We start from the raw sequence: 19033 nt of genomic DNA on the forward strand, positions 1-19033 counted from the left end.
TTTAAAAAAGCTGTTTTCTTGTCTATTTAAAACTGTATACTCTTCAACCAACCATTCCCACTCAGTCCTACTTTAACTCTACCTCTGAGTCCTGCTAACTGTTACTCTAACTCTTCAGTATTTTTAGATTGCACATATAAAAGTAAGACTGCCGCCTGACAACTCAGTGGTTAAAAGCACCTGCCAACAGGACCCAGGACCCAGGGTATAATTAGAGAACAGACTCCTCCTTGTGGTCCTCTGATTTCCACACATATGATACAATACAGGTGGTTGTATATAACACACACACACACACACACACACACACACACACACACACACACACACACCAAATAGATTTAATATTTTAAACAGTAGTCTCATTTGGCATTTGTTTCTCTGCCTGGCTTATTTTACTTAGCACAAAGTCAGATTCATCCATGCTGTAATATTTTCTTTTCCTTTAAAGGCTAAACAATGTCCCACTGTGCAATACACCACGTTTTCTTTTCTATTCCCTCATAATGGACATGCAGATTGTTAAATCAACCTATTTGTTTTGTTTCGAGATATTATCTTCAGATGAAGCTAAGTCGGAGTCAAGGCTGGCTTTGAACTCACCATGTATCCCAGCAAGTTCTCAAACCTACAGTCCTCCTGTTTCAGCCTCAACGGGTGTGTAGCACTGCACTTGGATCTGTTTCCCAATGGCAATGTTTTCAAATGAATCATGATTGTTCCAGCTAAGCAAACATTTCTCTAGTCTAAAAAATTTAAGGTTACAAGAGTCTAACTTGGCTAATGTAAAATATCACTTAACTGAAAATTTTTACTTGTGGGATAAAGCCAGCATGGTTTCAGGGGTGGTATAGGGCAAAATGCTTCCAAAGTCAGGTTGATAATTCTTTAAAAACATCAAGGAGTTTCCCAACTAGCGGGGAGCAACTATTGTTTGTACCAAACTGCTTCAAGCTCTAGGTCAGACCTACATCCAGTGAGTCTGTCTCTGTCTCTGTCTCTGTCTCTGTCTCTGTCTCTGTCTCTGTCTCTGTCTCTGTCCTCCCTCTTTCTTCCCCTCCCCTCTCTGTGTGTGTGTTAGGTGGGAGGAGAGAAAGAAGGAAGTTTACAAAGAATAATTTAATAAGAAATCTTTCTTCTTTGCCATTTACATTTTCAGCTGTGATCCTATTGTACCCTGGAGACTACACCTGTTAATATACAAAACACAGAAACACTGTAGACAGTATTTTTTTGAAATTTAAAAGGCACATGAAACATTATATGCATCTGTAATATGCATTATAATAAAAATTTTATTCACCATTAGATTTCTTCAGACATGCCTTATTACTTTATTATTCTGGAGAAAGTAAATCAGTAGTATAAATTAAACATTCGAAATCCAAAATCATCCAATAACTTAATTTGCCATAATCTATTTCATCCGTATTAAAAATAGTGTTTACTTTATCTCACCAGAGAGTTACAAAAGGATTGAGTAATATCCCCATTTTAAAGTATTATTTTAAAGGAAAATGTACAATTTTACAAAGACTAGAATTATTCTAGGCTCATGAACCCAAAAGAAGCCTCTGGGGACCCCTTGGGCTTCTCATTCTGGCACTGCAACAAGCGGTTAATGCCTATGGCTGGAATTACTCCAGAGAGGCAACTCCACAGACACAGTCTGGCCAGGGGTGTAATGATGCCCCCTTGCCCAAATGGTTAAGGTCTGGGAGGCTAAAATACTCTGGGGCCTCACACTTAAGCTTGCAAATCGATACATGCAGCAGAGCTCTTGAAAGTGTTTATTTTGAACCACTTTCTTTACTTCTGAGAAGGTTAACAAAATAACCTCTGGCATTTAACTACCATTCCTGTGGCCCCACAAGAGCACAAAACACAGAGCAGCTGATCAATACCTGCTGGATCCTGTTACCTCAAGTGTCAAAGACTGTCACAGAGTGTGTGACCCCTTCCCCTTTTCCAGTGTGGTTGTGTCTATATTGTCCTATCGTCCTTTACGATAAGTCAATAAGTTTATTGATTTTTCTCCAGTCTTCTCCAAAACTTTAAGGAATACACTAGGAAAGCTGGCTGAAAGCTTCTTCTTTAATACAAATTGATAGTCTCCCCATTCAGATAAAATGGAAACCCATGTTCTAAGAAAACCCACCATTCATGAAAACTCCATGAAATGCTGCTGTCCTTCCTTTCTTCACTTATTGGACAGGGAAGGGATACCATACTCACTCGGTACACAAGCAACTGAGAATTACAGACTGGAAATCAGCACACTGAAAGAATTATGGGTGTGGTTGTTATTCTGCTTAAGGTTAAAATGAGGAAAAAAGGACTCAAGTGAAAGAAATGTTCCCAAGTGAGGCCACTTTCTAGGGCCTTTCCGTAGCGATCAGTTAGGGAGTGATAGAGTACAAGTTTGTCATAATGGCTCAAGATATTGAAATTGTATAATTCATTCACAGAGGTAACTGTTAGCTACATCCATGGCTTAACCTGATAAAACTGAATAGGGGGAGTGCAGAATCTTACCCGATGTGGGTGGCTTCGGTCCTCCCCTCACCAGTGAACACACATCTGGCTGCCAGTATATCACCAAAAGCAACATCTACTGGGTGTTCCACTGGGTAAAAAGCCTGCCCCAAAGACAAAAACAACAATGAACTAAAATCACTATTACCCAGAACTCCATGTTGGAGTCATGTGAGGTTCAGAGCATTGTGGGTGTGGGTAGAACGGATGAAGACAAACATCCGTTCTACCCACACCTGATCCTTTCAAAAAGAATTGCTAGATAAAATGAGTTCTCTTGTAATTCATCAGTTCCATACTATAGCACAAGTGCCAGAGTTTAAAATAAACAAACGCTGTTTATAAAGTCCTCTACCCCCAATAAGACTGGGAGCAGAAATTTCTGAAATGGACTGAATAATGATAGGGTGGTAAATACAAACATCACATTAAGGTGATTCCCAGTGACATCGCTATGCCCATAGATCTGTGCATTGCTCAACCTTCATCAAAATGCTTTGTCTTGCGCAGATGGCGCACAGATGGCAATTCACAGGGACCCCAGGTGGTCAACACGCAGAGGAGAAGGCTTGGTGTGCTCAGCCTTAACTAGGATGTCCAGATCATACCAGACCTCCTCAGAGGAGATGGCAGAAGGTTGTTACTGCCAGAGGTGGTGGGTAACTTCAAGGAAGCAGTGATTTCTGGACCGAACAGGGCAGCTGAGGTAAAAAGATGAACAAGACCTGTGCCAGCTCAAGCCAGACAAAGTCTTAGGATGGAGGTAGGGGAGCTAGGCGTGAAGTCCCTCTGAGGGGGACTGAGGAACTGCTGTCGTTTGATGGCCGCTGGGAGCAGAGTCAGTTTTCACTAATTGTGTGACTCCTGGTTCGGCAGGCCCCTGCTCCTGAGTAGGGCCAACTCCGAAGAGCCTTCAGTAAAATAAATGGGACTTCACAGCTTTAAAAAAACCAAAGACCTTGAAGTTGGGTGGGTAGGAAGGTCTGGTGGATCTGTGGGAAATCGGCTAGGGAGGCTGAGCATGATCAAGGTAAATTATATGGAATTCTCACAGAACTCATAAAAATACCCCTTAGTAAAAGGAAAAGAACTGCCACCATATCGAGAGAACCGATGAAGTATTAAACTGGAAATTCTAAGCAGGAATTAATATTATATAGATATTGTGAAGACAGAGTCACAGACTTCAGGATTCTAGGGAAATTCACAAAAGACTTATAAAAGGCATTAAAAAATTACTTCCTCTTGGAATTAAGATAGACTCTACCCACCTGTGGCAGCTGGGGGCTCTGGCGTCCAATCAGCGTCCACTGTCCGTTTCTTACTCTGTATCCACTCACTACCTTACCTTGAGGAACAGAAATCAGAATGGAGCATTATAATAAATGATTTGGAAACCCAGAGCCACATTCAATATTTAACTTTCTTTTAAAAAATAAAACAAGTATATTTCAGATTTCAAACTGTTGCCTATCTTAATGAAGCATCATAAGAGTTCAAGGAATTCGAGAAGATATACTTAAGGTCCAGCATAACTTGATTTCTATATTTACAAATCCAGCAAGCACATGACAGTATTTCTAATTTAACATGCAGCTTCATTCTTACCTAAATGGTGAGTATGGACTCGGTAGGCAAACACATGCATTGGATACATTTTGTAATGGCACGAAATGTCAGAATTCACTACTGCAGGGACAAAGGCACAGGAGAAGTCACTATGCAGTTGGAAAACATCTCATTTATTATTTATTTACTTATTTATTTATGTTAGAAGTATGAGTGAGGTGGTCTCAGGCTCTTGCACTTGGCTCTCCTGTGAATGGGACACTCCTTCATTACCCAGCAGGTATCAAACGTTTATTCTGTGTCACACATTTTACTAACGCGTGTTAAGAGCCTCTGGCCTCACATTTATTTCTTCAAATCTTTTCCATACTCTATATTTTGATCCTATTTCCACTCAAACTTTTATTTATTTTATTCAATAACAGAATGACAAGGTCCAACTCAAAGTACTCTGTGTGAAGGCGGAGGGAGCCATGGCTTGTTTGTGGTCTTTTTTCTTGAAATTTATTCCATGGAAAAAACTTAAGTTTGTTTTTATGTTAGTGCAAAAAAGAAATTTAAACATTGAATATAATTACCTAGAGTCACTAAATTGGTAGCTCGTGTTTACAATAGGCCCATTCTATATGCTTTTCCTCTTTTACAGTCTAACAAATAATAAAGACTCAATAAATAGGACATTAAAGTCAATTTTAAAAATAGTAATAGATAAACCATATCAACATTAACTTTTAAAGATTCTTACTCAAACAAACATACCACATTCAGTGTGATATTTTTGTTGGATCACTGATGTTGTATGTATTCTTGTAGTTCATTCCAGCTTAGGAGAGTTGTGTAATTGTTCCATTTTGCAACTAGGGAACTTAGTTTATCTAATTACTAGATCTGAGCCGTGTTGGATTTTCCAGCCTTTTGATTTTTTTGAAGCTTTCCAACATAATAGTTTATACGGCTACATATTATACAGATTAACTTTTTACATGTAAAGAATGATTGGCTGATTTTTGCAATAAAATTAGTCTTTATACAACACACCAGCAAACCATGGACCTTCATTTTGGCATATCTATAAATAAATATTGGAAAAGCAATAAATTACTGGCTCATAATGATTTTTAAAATCTATTTAAAATCCAAGGATGCTAAAGAACAGATTTATTTTTCAGATATATATCTAGACATTGACCATTTTACAAGTTCATAGAGTGCACTATAGATCTCTTCTTAGAGGTTAGTTGATGAGATAATGGTAAATATTAAGAGGCCACTCCTCACCTTTCTCTCCTGGGGGTATAACAGTGTTGACAGACATCATAAGGTACATGCCCGCAATCAAAGGCTGTCTAAAAATTAAAATAAAAAATGTAAAACTATATATACATACACACCATATATAATATATTATTATTTTTTATTTTTATGCTAAGGGTTCTGCTTTTTCACTCAAACGCCAAGGTAAGGATCATTGGGACAGGTTTTGTTGTTGTTTTCCATGCAATGAACACTTTAAACGGTGAATAAAGCAGATTATTCCCCACAATCTGGGTAAGTCTCATCCCGCCCTGCCCCGGAAGGTCCTAAGGAAGAAGCTTCCTTGACATGATGAGCTTCTCCTCCAAACCGCCTTGGGACTCGTGACACCACCTATCCCCTGTCCTGAACTTCCCGTTAGCCCTCCACACGCTGGGCATGCCAGTCCCAGAACATGTCTCTTCACTGACCCTGCTCTTCCTTCTCCTCTCTTTTTCCCTTCCCTCCTTCCCTTTCTTTTTCTTCTTTCTTCCTTTCCTCCTCCCTCCCTCTTTCTTCCCTCCTTTCCTTCCCTCCTTTTCTCATCCTACTGCCATCCTTTAGAATTCAGGCTTCTTTGGCGACTTTAACAGGGTTGTCATGATTCAGAGTTGTCATGCACATGTTCTTGTTTAATGTTCTCTCCCTTGACTGTTGGCAATATAAGTGTAGAAAGTGACGTCTAACAAATATAGCCAGGGTGATGACAAGATTACGTCATTAAATAACAAATGGCTCAAGTCCCATCTTTTGAACAAGCCCTTGATTTATTATTATTTCAAATTATTTATCATTGTTGTTAGTTTACATTTGATGCAACTGTATCAATCCTGTCCTGAATTCCTGTTAGCACTGCACACTCTGGGCTGGTCAATCCCATACCATGTCTCCTCCCTGTTGACCACTATGTGAGAGACTGGAGGTGACTCTTTCATGGCTGAACCTAACAACGACTCTAGCTTTTCACTGAAGCCTTTCATAAGACAGCTGCCCAGACCCCTGATACTGAGATAATAAATATTGATTTGAGGCAACAGTCATTTTGGGCTAATTAATCTTCTACATCAGATAACTAAAAATCTCTTAAGATCTTATCTGAAAAACCTGCGGGCACTTACGGCACACGTGTGAGATGTAAGGACACACCGGAACAGTCTTTGTGATTATCTGAAAAAAAGAACAACACCAAACACAAACACATGTTAAATACGAACATGTAAATGTAAATGAGCGAAATACCTAATAAAAAAATGGAAAAAAAAATACGAACATGTGGAAACAGATCTCAAAGCAGGGTGCTTTAATGGATTCTTAACGAGTACTGGTTAAAACATCAGCTTGTGCGACACTTGTTCTATGAAGTACTTCACGGGAGATTCCCCATCATCAGTTCCCACAACCTCCAACGAATCCCAAGGGTGAATACAGACGGCCTCCTCACTCTACCTTGTACCCAGAGGGCAGACACAGAGGCACAGAGGCAAGTGTTGCTGTGTTCTGCATCATCTTTATTGCAGAGACATGTGTGAAGTTGGTGAATTTGATAAGTACAGCTGTGTCAAGCTTCTGCAGCTCTGATTTTTCTACCATGAGGGTCGCCCCTTGAACTGTGAGCTAAAATGAATTCCCTACCCCTTTATTTCTCTCACCAGACTATTTTATCACACTAACAGGAAGAGAAACCCAGACAGTGTATAATAGTATATATATATATATATATATATATGCATTTTGTTTTTACAAAGATAGATCTGTCTAGTCCCCTTAATCAATTTCTGGGAAGTACTATTTTCACAAAAAAATTCACAGAAGTTTCTCTTCTTCCCTTCCTCCTCTTTCTCCTGATAATTTTAAGTGCTTTTCAAAGAATGAGAATTTATGGCACAAAACAAAGCCTTTAATGCCAGGAATTGGTTACATCCAATCAAGTTATTGACCAAGGAGGCCCCATGGAAAGCTACAAACACCCAGGCCACTCTCAAGGCTATTGGATGTTCTACACAAACTGTTAATAAGGTAGACCCTATTACTGAATACAATAGCTACTCCACTCACTGAAGAAGGGGAAGGCAAGCTTCATGTCCCCTGGAGCCTTCACGCTTAGTGACTAGTGTTGGTGATACTGTAAGGTACCCTACACTGTACCAAAGGAAAAAAGTAAACACCAACCCAGCTACAAACCCTGTAAGTTATGCTGGCGCAACAGCGGCAGAAAAGCTTTGGAATTAACCAACCACTATATGATAGGGCTTGAAGTCACTCCATGAGACAGAACCCATGTCTGACAATGCTTAGGTGGTGTAGCACCTGTGTCTGAATAGGCCAATGGGCCTGGGGGAAAACCAAAATGCAGCAAACTCTTCGGCTAAAGGAATGTAGCAATTACAATTCATAATGACCTATGCTATACTCATAGATCCGTGTCTTGCTCAGCCATCATCAGAGAAGCTTCCTCTTGCAGTAAATAGGAACTAACACAGAGATCCACAACTGGACAATGTGCAGAGAGCAAGAGGCTTTGGAGCAATGAGTCCTGAATGAGGTGTTTCCATCATAATCCCTCCCCTCAAGGTTCAGGAAATTCTGAGGAAGAGGAGGCAGAAAGATTCCAAGAGTCAGGGGAAATGGATCACACCAAGCAAACAAGGCTTGCTAGACAAGTCAGGACTCAGACCCCTAATGGTATTACGAATGGTATTAGAATGACATGAGTCTGTCTAAGCCAGATGGAGTCCCAGAACAGAGAGGGGAGGTGGACACAAGCCCACAAGCTTAAACCAGAAGATGTCTCCAACTGATAACTGCTTGCAAAAGACAATATACAAACCACACTTAAGGGCAGGCCAACAGTAGATGGTTAATACAAAATTAACTCAATGGTATTGTTGAAGTTTTCTTTTATCCTCTTAAGAGTTTGTCTAGGTGTTTTCCTTCTTTCTTTCTTCCTTCCCCCCTCCCTTCCTCCCCTCTCTTCCTCCCACCCCCCCTTGGGTATATAATATGGCTTCTTGTTTTATGTTTTCATGGGATTTCTGAGTGGGCAAAACTATGTGTATCTCAGTATTTTTTCCTTTGGTTCCCTTTTTTGGTTGTTTTATTCTATCTTACTTTATTTTTCTAGTGTGAGTGAGTAAATGAGTGAGTGAGTGAGTGAGTGTGTGTGTGTGTGTGTGTGTGTGTGAGAGAGAGAGAGAGAGAGAGAGAGAGAGCAAGAAAGGGTGTGGCTTGGGTGTGAGTTATCGAGGATCTGGGAGGAAAAGGACAAGCTAATCAGAATCTCTTGTATAAAAAAATGTTATTTTCAATTAAAAAAGAATGAGAGTTTAAATAGAGCTTAAAGAATGAGTTGGTAAATAATACTAAGTAACGAACACATAGAAATGACAAGTGAGTATGATCCTTCGCTTATTTTATAAGAACACTGACTTCCTTGTATGAGCTGAATGTAACTTAATAAACATACCTAGACTGTACTACGCTCAAAATGATTAGTTGATGATCTCATCGAGAAACATGTGAATACCCATGGTGATTGACGGAGAACGGTTAAAGTAGACCTTCATTCACAGCAGATGAACTCCAAACCCTAGGGACTCACTTAATTAGCTTAGATAATTGCAGGAAGCATTTTTTCATGTGCATAAAATCCTAGTGAACTTAAAGGTTATTTTAAGAAATGACAATCATCTTCATTCAATTAAAACTGAGCAACGTGTAGCACTCAGCCCTGGGCTGTAACTAGCAGGCAGTGAAGGAGGATTCACTGGTTTCTTTAGACACAATGGAGGAGAGGTACAGAAAGACAAATGGCTAGAAATGGCTAGAAAATCCACTGGATAAGACAATGTGAGAATATGGTCTGCAAAAAAATACCATGAACCCAGATCTTGGTGAAATGACCTAGCCACAAGATCTGGCAATGAAGGTTACAGGTAGAAGGATGGTCAAGGGCTCCAGAAGGACTTAGTACTCTCATGGGACTGGAGGGTCAGTGTCAAATAATCCCTGTATACATGGGCTGTGGGATGACTATAAGCTGAGAGCTCACAGTATGTGCATAGTGGCTTCAGAGTCTCACTTTTATGCTGTGTGCAAAGAAGCCATGCAGCAAGTGACAGGGACATATAAATTGTCCACATAGCAAGTGTCTGGGACTTACGGATTATCACTAACTACTGAAAGTCAAGTCTAGTGGTTTTTGGTGGTTGGTGGTTATGGAATCAAAGGCCTTGCTGGTAGGAGTCAGGTATTCTGTCACTGGGCAATATCCCTTCCCTAGTAATTTTCCTTTTAATTACACCATTTGAAGGAACAGCCTTGTCCCCTATTTAGTATAAATGCAAGCAACAAGTGCACTGTGCATGATGAACTGTCTTCTGTACTCTCCTTACATTGTGCCTGAAATCACTGAGCAAATCATAGTCTGATGTTTATTACAGAAACTGGCTCATCCTCTTTATCACGACTTTACAATTTTTTTAAAGATTTTATTTATTTATTATATGTAAGTACACTGTAGCTGTCCTCAGATACTCCAGAAGAAGGCATCAGATTTCGTTACAGATGGTTGTAAGCCACCATGTGGTTGCTGGGATTTGAACTTGGGACCTTCAGGAGAGCAGTTGGCACTCTTAACCCCTGAGCCATCTGCCAGCCCGACTTTACAATCTTTAATGTTGAAAATTAAATAGACATTTCAGAACTGCCAAAAAAAATTAGTTGAACAAAATTCTGAAAGTCATCTCAAAGTCCACGCCCACATAAAAGTTTTAGCTTTACAGCTAAAACCGTCACCAAGTTAAGAGTAGCAGGGATGTTGTTCATGACATCTTGCCACACAGCTATTGCCAAGGAAAGTGACAGGATGCACACTCCTGTTAGAGTATACATTAGAAGTGTCCACACTTGTAGCTTTTCTGAAAGCACATCAATTAGAAGAAAACTTTAAGGATGTTTATAATCCTTTTGTCATAATTTTTCCCAAATTAAATGTTATACTTCAAATTATTAAAATATGTTGTTAGTGTGCATGTGTGTGTGTGTGTGGGGGGGTATATTTGAACCACACCATCCATGTGGAAGTCAGAGAACAACTTTGTGGAGTCAGTTCTTTCCCTTAACTTTATACAGGCTCTAGGAACCAAACTCAGGTCTCCCACGTGAGTGCAACAGCATTTTCGTCCCTGCGCCTCTCCTGCCAGCTCCTATACTTTTTTTCCATCTTCTTTTAACTACATATATAACAGTGAAGTTTGGATTGTTGCTATGTATTGTAATGTATTATAATGTTAAGTTCTGTACCAGAAAGTCTAGACCTACAAGTGAATTCTCATGTTTACAGGCTTTTGTTGTGCAATCCTTGTTTCTTAATTTAGAACCACTGGCAAAATAAAATTGGCTACAGCCAATTGCTGGGGGTATCAGAGGTAGGTGGGTTTTGACTTACATGGTTGAAGGTGAAAAAGCTAGAGGAGAGAGGGGAGAGTGGAAAAGGTTCCATGAAAGGAGATGGACCATGAGCACATGGCCAAAGAAAAACAGCAAACGTTCAGGGTACACTGAAGGAGAAGTAGCCAGGCCAACAGTTAGAAAGGTAGATTAGGAGTTACCCCCCAGTAATTGTCAAAGCCAAATGAAATAACCGTAAGCTAGTCAGGGATGTTTAAATAAGTATAAATGGATTATAAGTATCATGTAAAAAGTCAAAGGATTACACAGTCATAAAGATAGCGTAGTCATAAAAATCTCGCCAAATCAAATAGGAGTTTGAGAATTGACACCTGGAGACCAAAGTTATGGCTCCTTAGCACTTTTGCCCTGCAGTGACTTACAGGGAAGTTCCAGAGCTAGGGACTGAGTTTCGTCATACGGAATGTAAATCTTGCATGGAATTGGAAGGCCACATCAATGACCCACGGTGAAAGCCTTGCCTATTTTAAGCTCCAGAAGCCCAAACATACAAAAGGAAAATTAGCAAAATGAAACACTTTAAGATGATATTGTACGGTTGCTGAGGAAGAACAGAAATAACTTGTTCCCACTAAGTTAGTCGGGCCAAAGCATTTTAAAATGGTGCTTATAGATCTTATATTTAAACAATGGATAATCCTTTAGGTTATCTATTTTTTTAAAATTCTGCGTTGGTTTGATAGAATTAAAAATGTGAAACTTTGAAAGTTATGCTTTGATTATAAATGTATGTCTGCTGTATCTGCTGGAAGGGGAAGGGAGGGAGCAAGATACTAACAGGAAGAAAACCAAAATATACATGTTTTTTTCTCATATGGAAAATGCAGAATTACACAGAGAGAGAGAGAGAGAGAGAGAGAGAGAGGAAGAGAGAGAGAGGAAGAGAGAGAGAGAGAGAAAGAGAGAGTGAGAGGGAGAGAGAGAGAGAGAGAGAGAGAGAGAGAGAGAGAGAACTAACTATTTTGGAGGAACTAGAGGAGGACCAGGGATGAGGGAGAAAAACTGGGGGGAAACGAACTAGAATGAAGTACAAGGATAAATATGTACAAAAAGTGTCAATGGGAAGCCCATTATTTTGCAAGCTAAACTAAAACTATATAAAAATTGATGAAAATGAATGATGCTGATTTTGTTTTATGTAGAAGAATAACATCTATCCTAATAACATTTAGCTGAACAAAATTCTAAAAGCTGCTTCAAAGCAAATACTTCTAAATCATATTTACATATATTTTAGGCATTGCTGCTGTCTGCCGCTATTCATTATGGCAAACCCCGAATTTGATTAGTAGAAGCAATTCTGACCTCTACTTGAAGGTTTTTCTGCAGCTTGACCTGAAGAGCCCATGTGCTTGCATATCCACACAGTGTGCATCCTAGTGGAAACCCCGTGGACCCCATCTATCATGGGAGAGGGGTGTGCTCCAGGCCCATAGCAGTTCCGTTGGAAGATGGAAGCTTTCATTCCAGCCCCAGTGTTTGCTGCAGTGAACATGACCTTTCGACTCAACATCTTCCCTGCCACAGTGATTCATTGTTATTTTCATAACCTTGATCCCGATCTTCCGGTAAACTCATACAGCAGATAGTTTTGCATCCTTCCCTGGCTTGCAGCATGTCCCACAGTGGGCTGCCCTCTGGCTGTAACTCCTAGGCTTTGGACCACTAGGCCACAAGATAATTAACCTATGTAAGAGTGACCTCATCTCACTTCACTAAGTTATAGATGACATGTGCCTCAGATAAACATCATCATTAAAATGGAAAATACTTTCTAGAAAAGTTTACTGTAAGACGGTAATACAATGACCGCTAATATTTTACTGAATAAAACTGAAAGGAACTGAAGTCAGAATTGAAGGAGACATTGCAGGGAAAGGGAATTCGGCATCAGAATCACATTGTGGCTGGAAGGCAGTAAGACAGCCTCATTCTGACCTGGAACTGAAGAATAAGGATGGAAGAAGGAATGGATGGAAAAGTTAACTCAAGGAAGGAAAAAAATAGAACTCAGTGCTTTAAAAACGTGGGAGCAGAAGTAAGTGAAATCCTAAAACAGTCTGAAATCGCAGCGCTGGATTTGTGTGACTGAAAGACAGAAGAGCGGAGTCCTTGGATACATTCAGCATAAATACTGTGCATTCGCATGCACCAGTTCTGTTGGAGAGACAGGTTGGGCTTTGCCTATTTTAATCATATAGCAATATGGTCAAGTTTAGAACTTTCAGAGTCCTCTCCATCTTATATTGGTGTGTTCTAGAAGACAAGAGTCTTCTTAGTGATCAATGAGATGAGCAAAGAAGCTGGCATTAAATTCAGAGCTTTGCATGAAATTTGGTAAATGCTTTCTTTTTGAAAATGTGTTCAGTTTAATTTTTATTGAATTAATCTATTACTTCATTTAATTAATTTAAATAAGCTAATTTTATTTCATTTAAAAATATATGTATAAGTGTTTGTACATCGTGTGCAAGTTTGGTACCTAAGGAAATCAGAGGCAGGTGCCATGTCCCCTGGAACAGTTATACATATTCATGAGCTTCCATGTGGGTGCTGACAATCGAATCTGGTTTCTCTAGAGGAGCAGCCTTAACTGCTCTTAACTGCTAAACCATCTTTCTAGTCCACTTTATTATCTTCTTTTTTCGTGGGGGATATATTAAAAATAATTTATAAAATTCTTTACTTCAAGGAAATATATTTTCAAAGTTATGAATATGGAATATTTTAGATGGAAGAAATGGAGGCATTTCCCACTTCTTCAACTCATAACAGGAAGAAACAGAAAATATCATGGGGATATTAAAAAATGAGATGCCTATTTAAAAAAGAACTACAGGGCGGGGGGGGGAGGTTCAGCATGTAAGAGGACATTTGAAGATGACCTGGGTTTCAATTCCACTCCCTACGTGGCAGCTTATAACCTGCTATAACTCCAGTTCCAGGGAATCGTAGATCTGTTTCTTACCTTTTCCCACCTTCATACACATGGCATACATACATAGATTCAAGAACACACCCAAACACATAAAATAAATGAATAAATAATTTTTTAAAATTATACTTGAAATTTGTTGTTAAAGATATTGAATATAGATATTTGCAGAAAAAGTCTTCACTAGGGAAAAACAGAGTCATCCGTGAAGCAATTTTAGTGAGATAAACGCCATGGTCCAGTTCAAATGAAAGTCCTGGATTAGAAGCCATAAGGCTGTGAAGAAGGTCACAATGTGCTGCTGTTTCAAGACCATTGACTTTTAGTAATACTGTTCCTCTTGACCACATCCGAGGCCAGCTGTTTTTGGGCTCTGGACTTAAGAGTCAGTCCAATAAGACCCCTTACTTGCAAAAGGCATTGAGGCTATGTTTGGTCATGCTGAAATTATGGCTCAACCCAGATTAATGCAATAGTCTTGAATGCTAGTCTCTTGAGATATTTCCATGTATTCTTACTTAAAAAATCAAATATTCCCCTCATTGATTTGGTCTTCAAGTTCTCTCTCTCTCTCTCTCTCTTTCTCTCTCTCTGAAATATATGAAATTATAAACACCTGATCTTTATTGGGCTTTATATTTATAGACAATTCACTACCAGGCATCCATGTTAAAGGAATGTTTCATAGGTGTTGTTCTCACCAAGAGAACCAGTGTGAACTAATAGATTTCAAAAAATGGAGAGGAGAGCTCATATACTAGACAGCAGGTGACACTGAGGATAAGTCATTACACCATTATTTTCCATTTGTAATGTTGTATGTACATATAAAAACATTAGTAACAATGAACACAATGGAGAATATAATTTGAAATAAAAATTTTAAAGACACATGCAATAACAGAGTTTAACAATGCCTTGGGAGTTTATCCCAGCTCAGGATATCACTATAGAGCTAATGGTTTGCTTAAGCCACCACTCCTAAAATAGAAGAAATATAATAGAAGAAAAGAGTATTTTTTCAGAGCCTGAAGGAGGCTCAAAATCAGCATCCTATCAGAAACTAATCTCAAGCAGGATGAAAACTGGTGACCACTTCATAAGGCTCTCCACTTGCTTTTTATGAGAAATCACTTTCCTTTGCCTGGCCAGAGATGGATAACCACAGCAAGGTATTTTATCAACTATATAGAGTCATAGCATTCAGAGCTGAAAGAGACCCCGGAGAAGATGAATTTCTAGTCTGGTCTTTCATGTACAGGGAAAAATAGGCTTCAGAGAGTGAGTGTTGCTCAAGGAATTCAAGAAACTGGTAAGAAACATGTATCAAATCTAAATCTCTAATTTTAATGTCTATCAAACATATTTCCATAGCAAAGTTCTATTTCTTATAGACTTCAAAGGCATTTTCTTTATGAAATATCCCAAAGCAAAAATAAAGGACTCTAGCTAGAATGGACAAGTAGCCAGTAATACTTAAAGACATCCACTTAAGCAGGAAGCTAGATTCTCTTAATGGGAAGTAAATGCATGGGATATGAGGTTATCCATCCCAAACTATTTAGCTTGCTTTTCTAATAATAGCTTGCAATTCCTGCTTGGATTCATAGCTAAGCAATAGCGTAAGCATGCAGAATAATGCATGACCATAGACCATTCCATCTCAGGGTCTTAGAAGGCTGTTGGCTTCTCCTAGTTTTCTCTCTAGAGAGAGCTTTCTTTTCCATGAGCTCATCTTGTCCTGGTTGTTTCCTGCTTCAATAAAAGAACAGGTCAACCATAGATCCTTAGGGAGCCAGGGTATTGTTACAAACTATATCCCACTAATTGGAAAAAGTCCTTCAGAAAGCCAGCAGAAGAGATTTCAATTCCCCATATTCCCTTTGGAAGGGAAGGGAAGAGAGGAAGTACATCCCTTTCTTCCTGTCTTCAGCCACAGTTTGGATAATGGATACTTTCCTTTTAGAGCTATAGAAAGAAAGGGCCAGGACCATTAACAAATGTTAGAAAAACAAGGTGACATCACTAACAATGATACTTGTGTTAGAAAGCTAAAAGTTCCAAATTCTATCATGTCTACCCACCCTCCCTCCCTTCCAAAACGTTCTGAATAGAAAGAACCCTTTTCTGTCTTGAACGCCCAAACAAAAATGAACAAAAGATGTCACAGCAAGTGCAAATAACAATACGTGGATATTTTAAATATCTCTTATGTTGTCTTGATCTTTACCTTACAGCTCTTTGTTCCTTATTACTAATGTTGAATTAATGAGACAGGTGATGCTTTTCTGAGACAAAATCACAGCTCCCAAGGTGATCAGAAATGAGACTAGTTGGGAAAACTTCACATAATTAAAATTCCTTTGAAAATCCCTTCAGAGAATAAAGAGTGAGGTCTCTATACAAGAGCACCATCCAGTTTCTTTGGCATTGGAATAGAGTGTTGTCAATTGGGCCATGCTTTTATTTTTTTATTTTATTTTATTTTTTGTTTTTGAACTAAAACACCAACCAAAGATTACACATGACATGGAGGGTCCCCATGTCTCCAACCACAGATGTAGCAGATGATGGCCTTATCTGGCATCACTGGGAGGAGAGACCATTGGTCCTGTGGAGTCTCGATGCCCCAGCATAGGAAGATGCTAGGGCAGTGAGGTAGGAGTGGATGGGTGGGTGGGTGAGCACCCTCATAGAAGCAGAGAGAGTAGAGATATGATAGGGAGCTTGCAGATGGGAAACTGGGAAGGGGGATAATATTTGAAATGTAAACAAATAAAATAACCAATAAAAAATTTTAAAAAGTAAAAATACTTTTGTACTGCTATCTCATACTGGTCTATTACAGAGGTTATTTCTATGCAATTGAAATTCTGCTACAGAGACCTGGACACAGACCTGAGAGGCTAATAGGAGAAAAACTACTGAGAAAGTAGATTTGTCCCTTTGCTTACTCAGGAGAAAGGCACCTGAGTGAAGCCCGGTTTTATAAGAAAAAAAAAAAAAAAAAAAAAAAAAAGCAATACTGCTCAGGAAAAAAATGTGATCATCTAGGGATATCAAGTTTTAAATTTTTAAGTTTTAATTATTTTAGTTTTTATTTCTTCAAAACATAATCTGGGTCATCAAATTTAGCCTGGAAAGTTCCTGGATCTCTGGAAAGTTCTTAGAGTCTCAGCCGCTCACCTGCCAGGGTTCTTCACAAAGACGCCTTCAGCTGCCACAGCCTATGTGTATCTGCTCGGTAAAATATGATGGAAATCCTGGCAGTCTTGCCATGAGGCCTGAGCTACACACAGGTTTCCTGAGGCCACTGAAAGCAGGCTTAGGGGACAAGCTTCAGTACTAAGTGAGGGAGAGCAATGAACTTCAAAAAAGAATTCCCTTTGAAGTTGTCACCACAGTGAGTTAGCCTCTTTTGATTTTATATTCACTGCTATAGGAATAGAAATTATTCGCTTGCATTTGCCTCATGGCAAGGAAGAGAAAATGCATGTATCCAACCTTCAAGAAGACAACTTTTAGAAATGATGCCTTGTGTGTTCCCACAAGAGATCAAATAGAAGGCAGGCAGGCTCAATACCCTACTCTGAAAATGGCGGTGTGGGTCGTGTGAAGACAACTGCTGTCAATCTTTCCGAGTTACCAGCTTGTAGGACTGCAAACAAGAAATGAATCCAGTTTACACTAGTTTTTTCCTCTTGGAATTACAAACCTACTGGATTTATCCATGCACTGAAGTAAAATGAAAAGACAGCTTACCAATGCTAGATAAATTCAATTTTAAAATGTCATGGAATTTTAAAGGTCTTGTTTTATTTTTTTAAATGTTCTATTGAACTATAATATACAAATAAGCACAAAAATCAGATGGTACATAATCACGAGTCTCTCTCTGTCTCTCTCTTTCTCTCTGTCTCTGTCTGTCTGTCTGTCTCTCTCTCTCTCTCTCTCTCTCTCACACACACACACACACACACACACAGCTAGCACTTCAATCAAGTGAGGCATTAGATTTCAATTTTCTGTGTCACACAAATCCCACAAATTGAAACGTTTGTGTTCACTGAAGAAGTTGCCCTGTGGCCGACTCCAGACATATTCCCAACCGACTTGTTCTCTGGCTTCCGTGGGTGTTGTTTGGCAGCATTAAATCTGACACTGGGTTGGAAATGTTTTTCTTTTCCCTCTCAGGCCCTCCCTCTCCCGAGCTCTATCCATCACTCTTAGCTTTTCTATTGCTATCAAGTTATGTGTCACATATTCATGTTTCCAATGGTTTTATGAATATCTTTTGGAACTTTAAAAATCATGATTTACCTTCTCCACTGAAATCAGGAAATATCAGGCAAAGGCTAGGGACCAGGCAGATGGAAAAAGAAAAAAAGTTGTCATCGAACCAAAAGTGACTTGAAGAGGGGGCATCGAAGAGATCCTTTTATATACAGTTTGAAAGGCAAAACTGAATGTAGATTCCCAATGCCCTCTTTTCAAGTTTTGATTCATATTATGGGTGTCCTTAGCAGTATATAATAAGGTTTACCTGTCACATCTTTTATAATTCTTAGCTATTTTGTACAACAATGTGGTCTTTTGCTTTTGTTTAATTTTCATGGGTAGGAATGATAAAAAAAGGAAGGAAACCTGTCAGAAATTCATCCCATGATATTTTGAAACAGGAAGTTTTATATTTCCAAAAGCTATAATTTCAAATTTTAAAAGGTCAGAACAAAATTCCTGGTGGTATTTTAAAAATGAAGAACAAAAAAAAAAAAAGAAGAACAAAAAGAAGGAGAAGGAGAAGAAGGAGAAGGAGGAGGAAGAAGAGGAGGAGGAGGAGGAGGAGGAGGAGGAGGAGGAGGAGAAGAAGAAGAAGAACAACAACAACAACAACAACAACAACAACAACAACAACAACAACTGGAATTGAAGGAGACTAATAACAATAGTGCTACAATGGCAGAACACAGCAGCCTCCTTTCTCACAAGGCTCCCTCTCACCACGCTGTCCCCATATTCATAACAGACCTTAGAAGAAAAACTTCGTAAAGTTTCTGAAGATGGAGAATCTGCAAGGATAGAAGCAGCCTGAGCATCTTTCCGTTGGCCAAAGGATGGTTCAGTGCTAAGAAACAGTACCGGAAGAGGAAGGGTTGGGCTTATTTTCCTTAAAGACCTCATCCTGTAAATATTTATTGATACTGCCGTTTACCATCCTCATGTGTTTTACAG

General features: G+C 39.1%; 1 protein-coding gene across 20 annotated transcripts in view; it reads right to left on the reverse strand.

Annotated features, from left to right (window-relative positions):
• Window positions 1–19033, reverse strand: part of Pam (peptidylglycine alpha-amidating monooxygenase) — a 274763-nt gene that overhangs the window by 70735 nt on the left and 184995 nt on the right. For all 20 annotated transcript variants that reach the window (XM_030252190.1, XM_030252187.1, XM_030252186.1 and 17 more), the window contains 5 exons: window positions 6516–6564; window positions 5383–5450; window positions 4144–4224; window positions 3807–3883; window positions 2536–2639 (listed from right to left, as the gene is read on the reverse strand). In XM_030252190.1, the coding sequence (XP_030108050.1) occupies window positions 2536–2639; window positions 3807–3883; window positions 4144–4224; window positions 5383–5450; window positions 6516–6564 (379 nt within the window). The remainder of the gene's footprint in view (window positions 1–2535; window positions 2640–3806; window positions 3884–4143; window positions 4225–5382; window positions 5451–6515; window positions 6565–19033) is intronic.

Source organism: Mus musculus, chromosome 1, assembly GCF_000001635.26.
Source record: "Mus musculus strain C57BL/6J chromosome 1, GRCm38.p6 C57BL/6J".
Taxonomy (NCBI): Eukaryota; Metazoa; Chordata; class Mammalia; order Rodentia; family Muridae; genus Mus; species Mus musculus.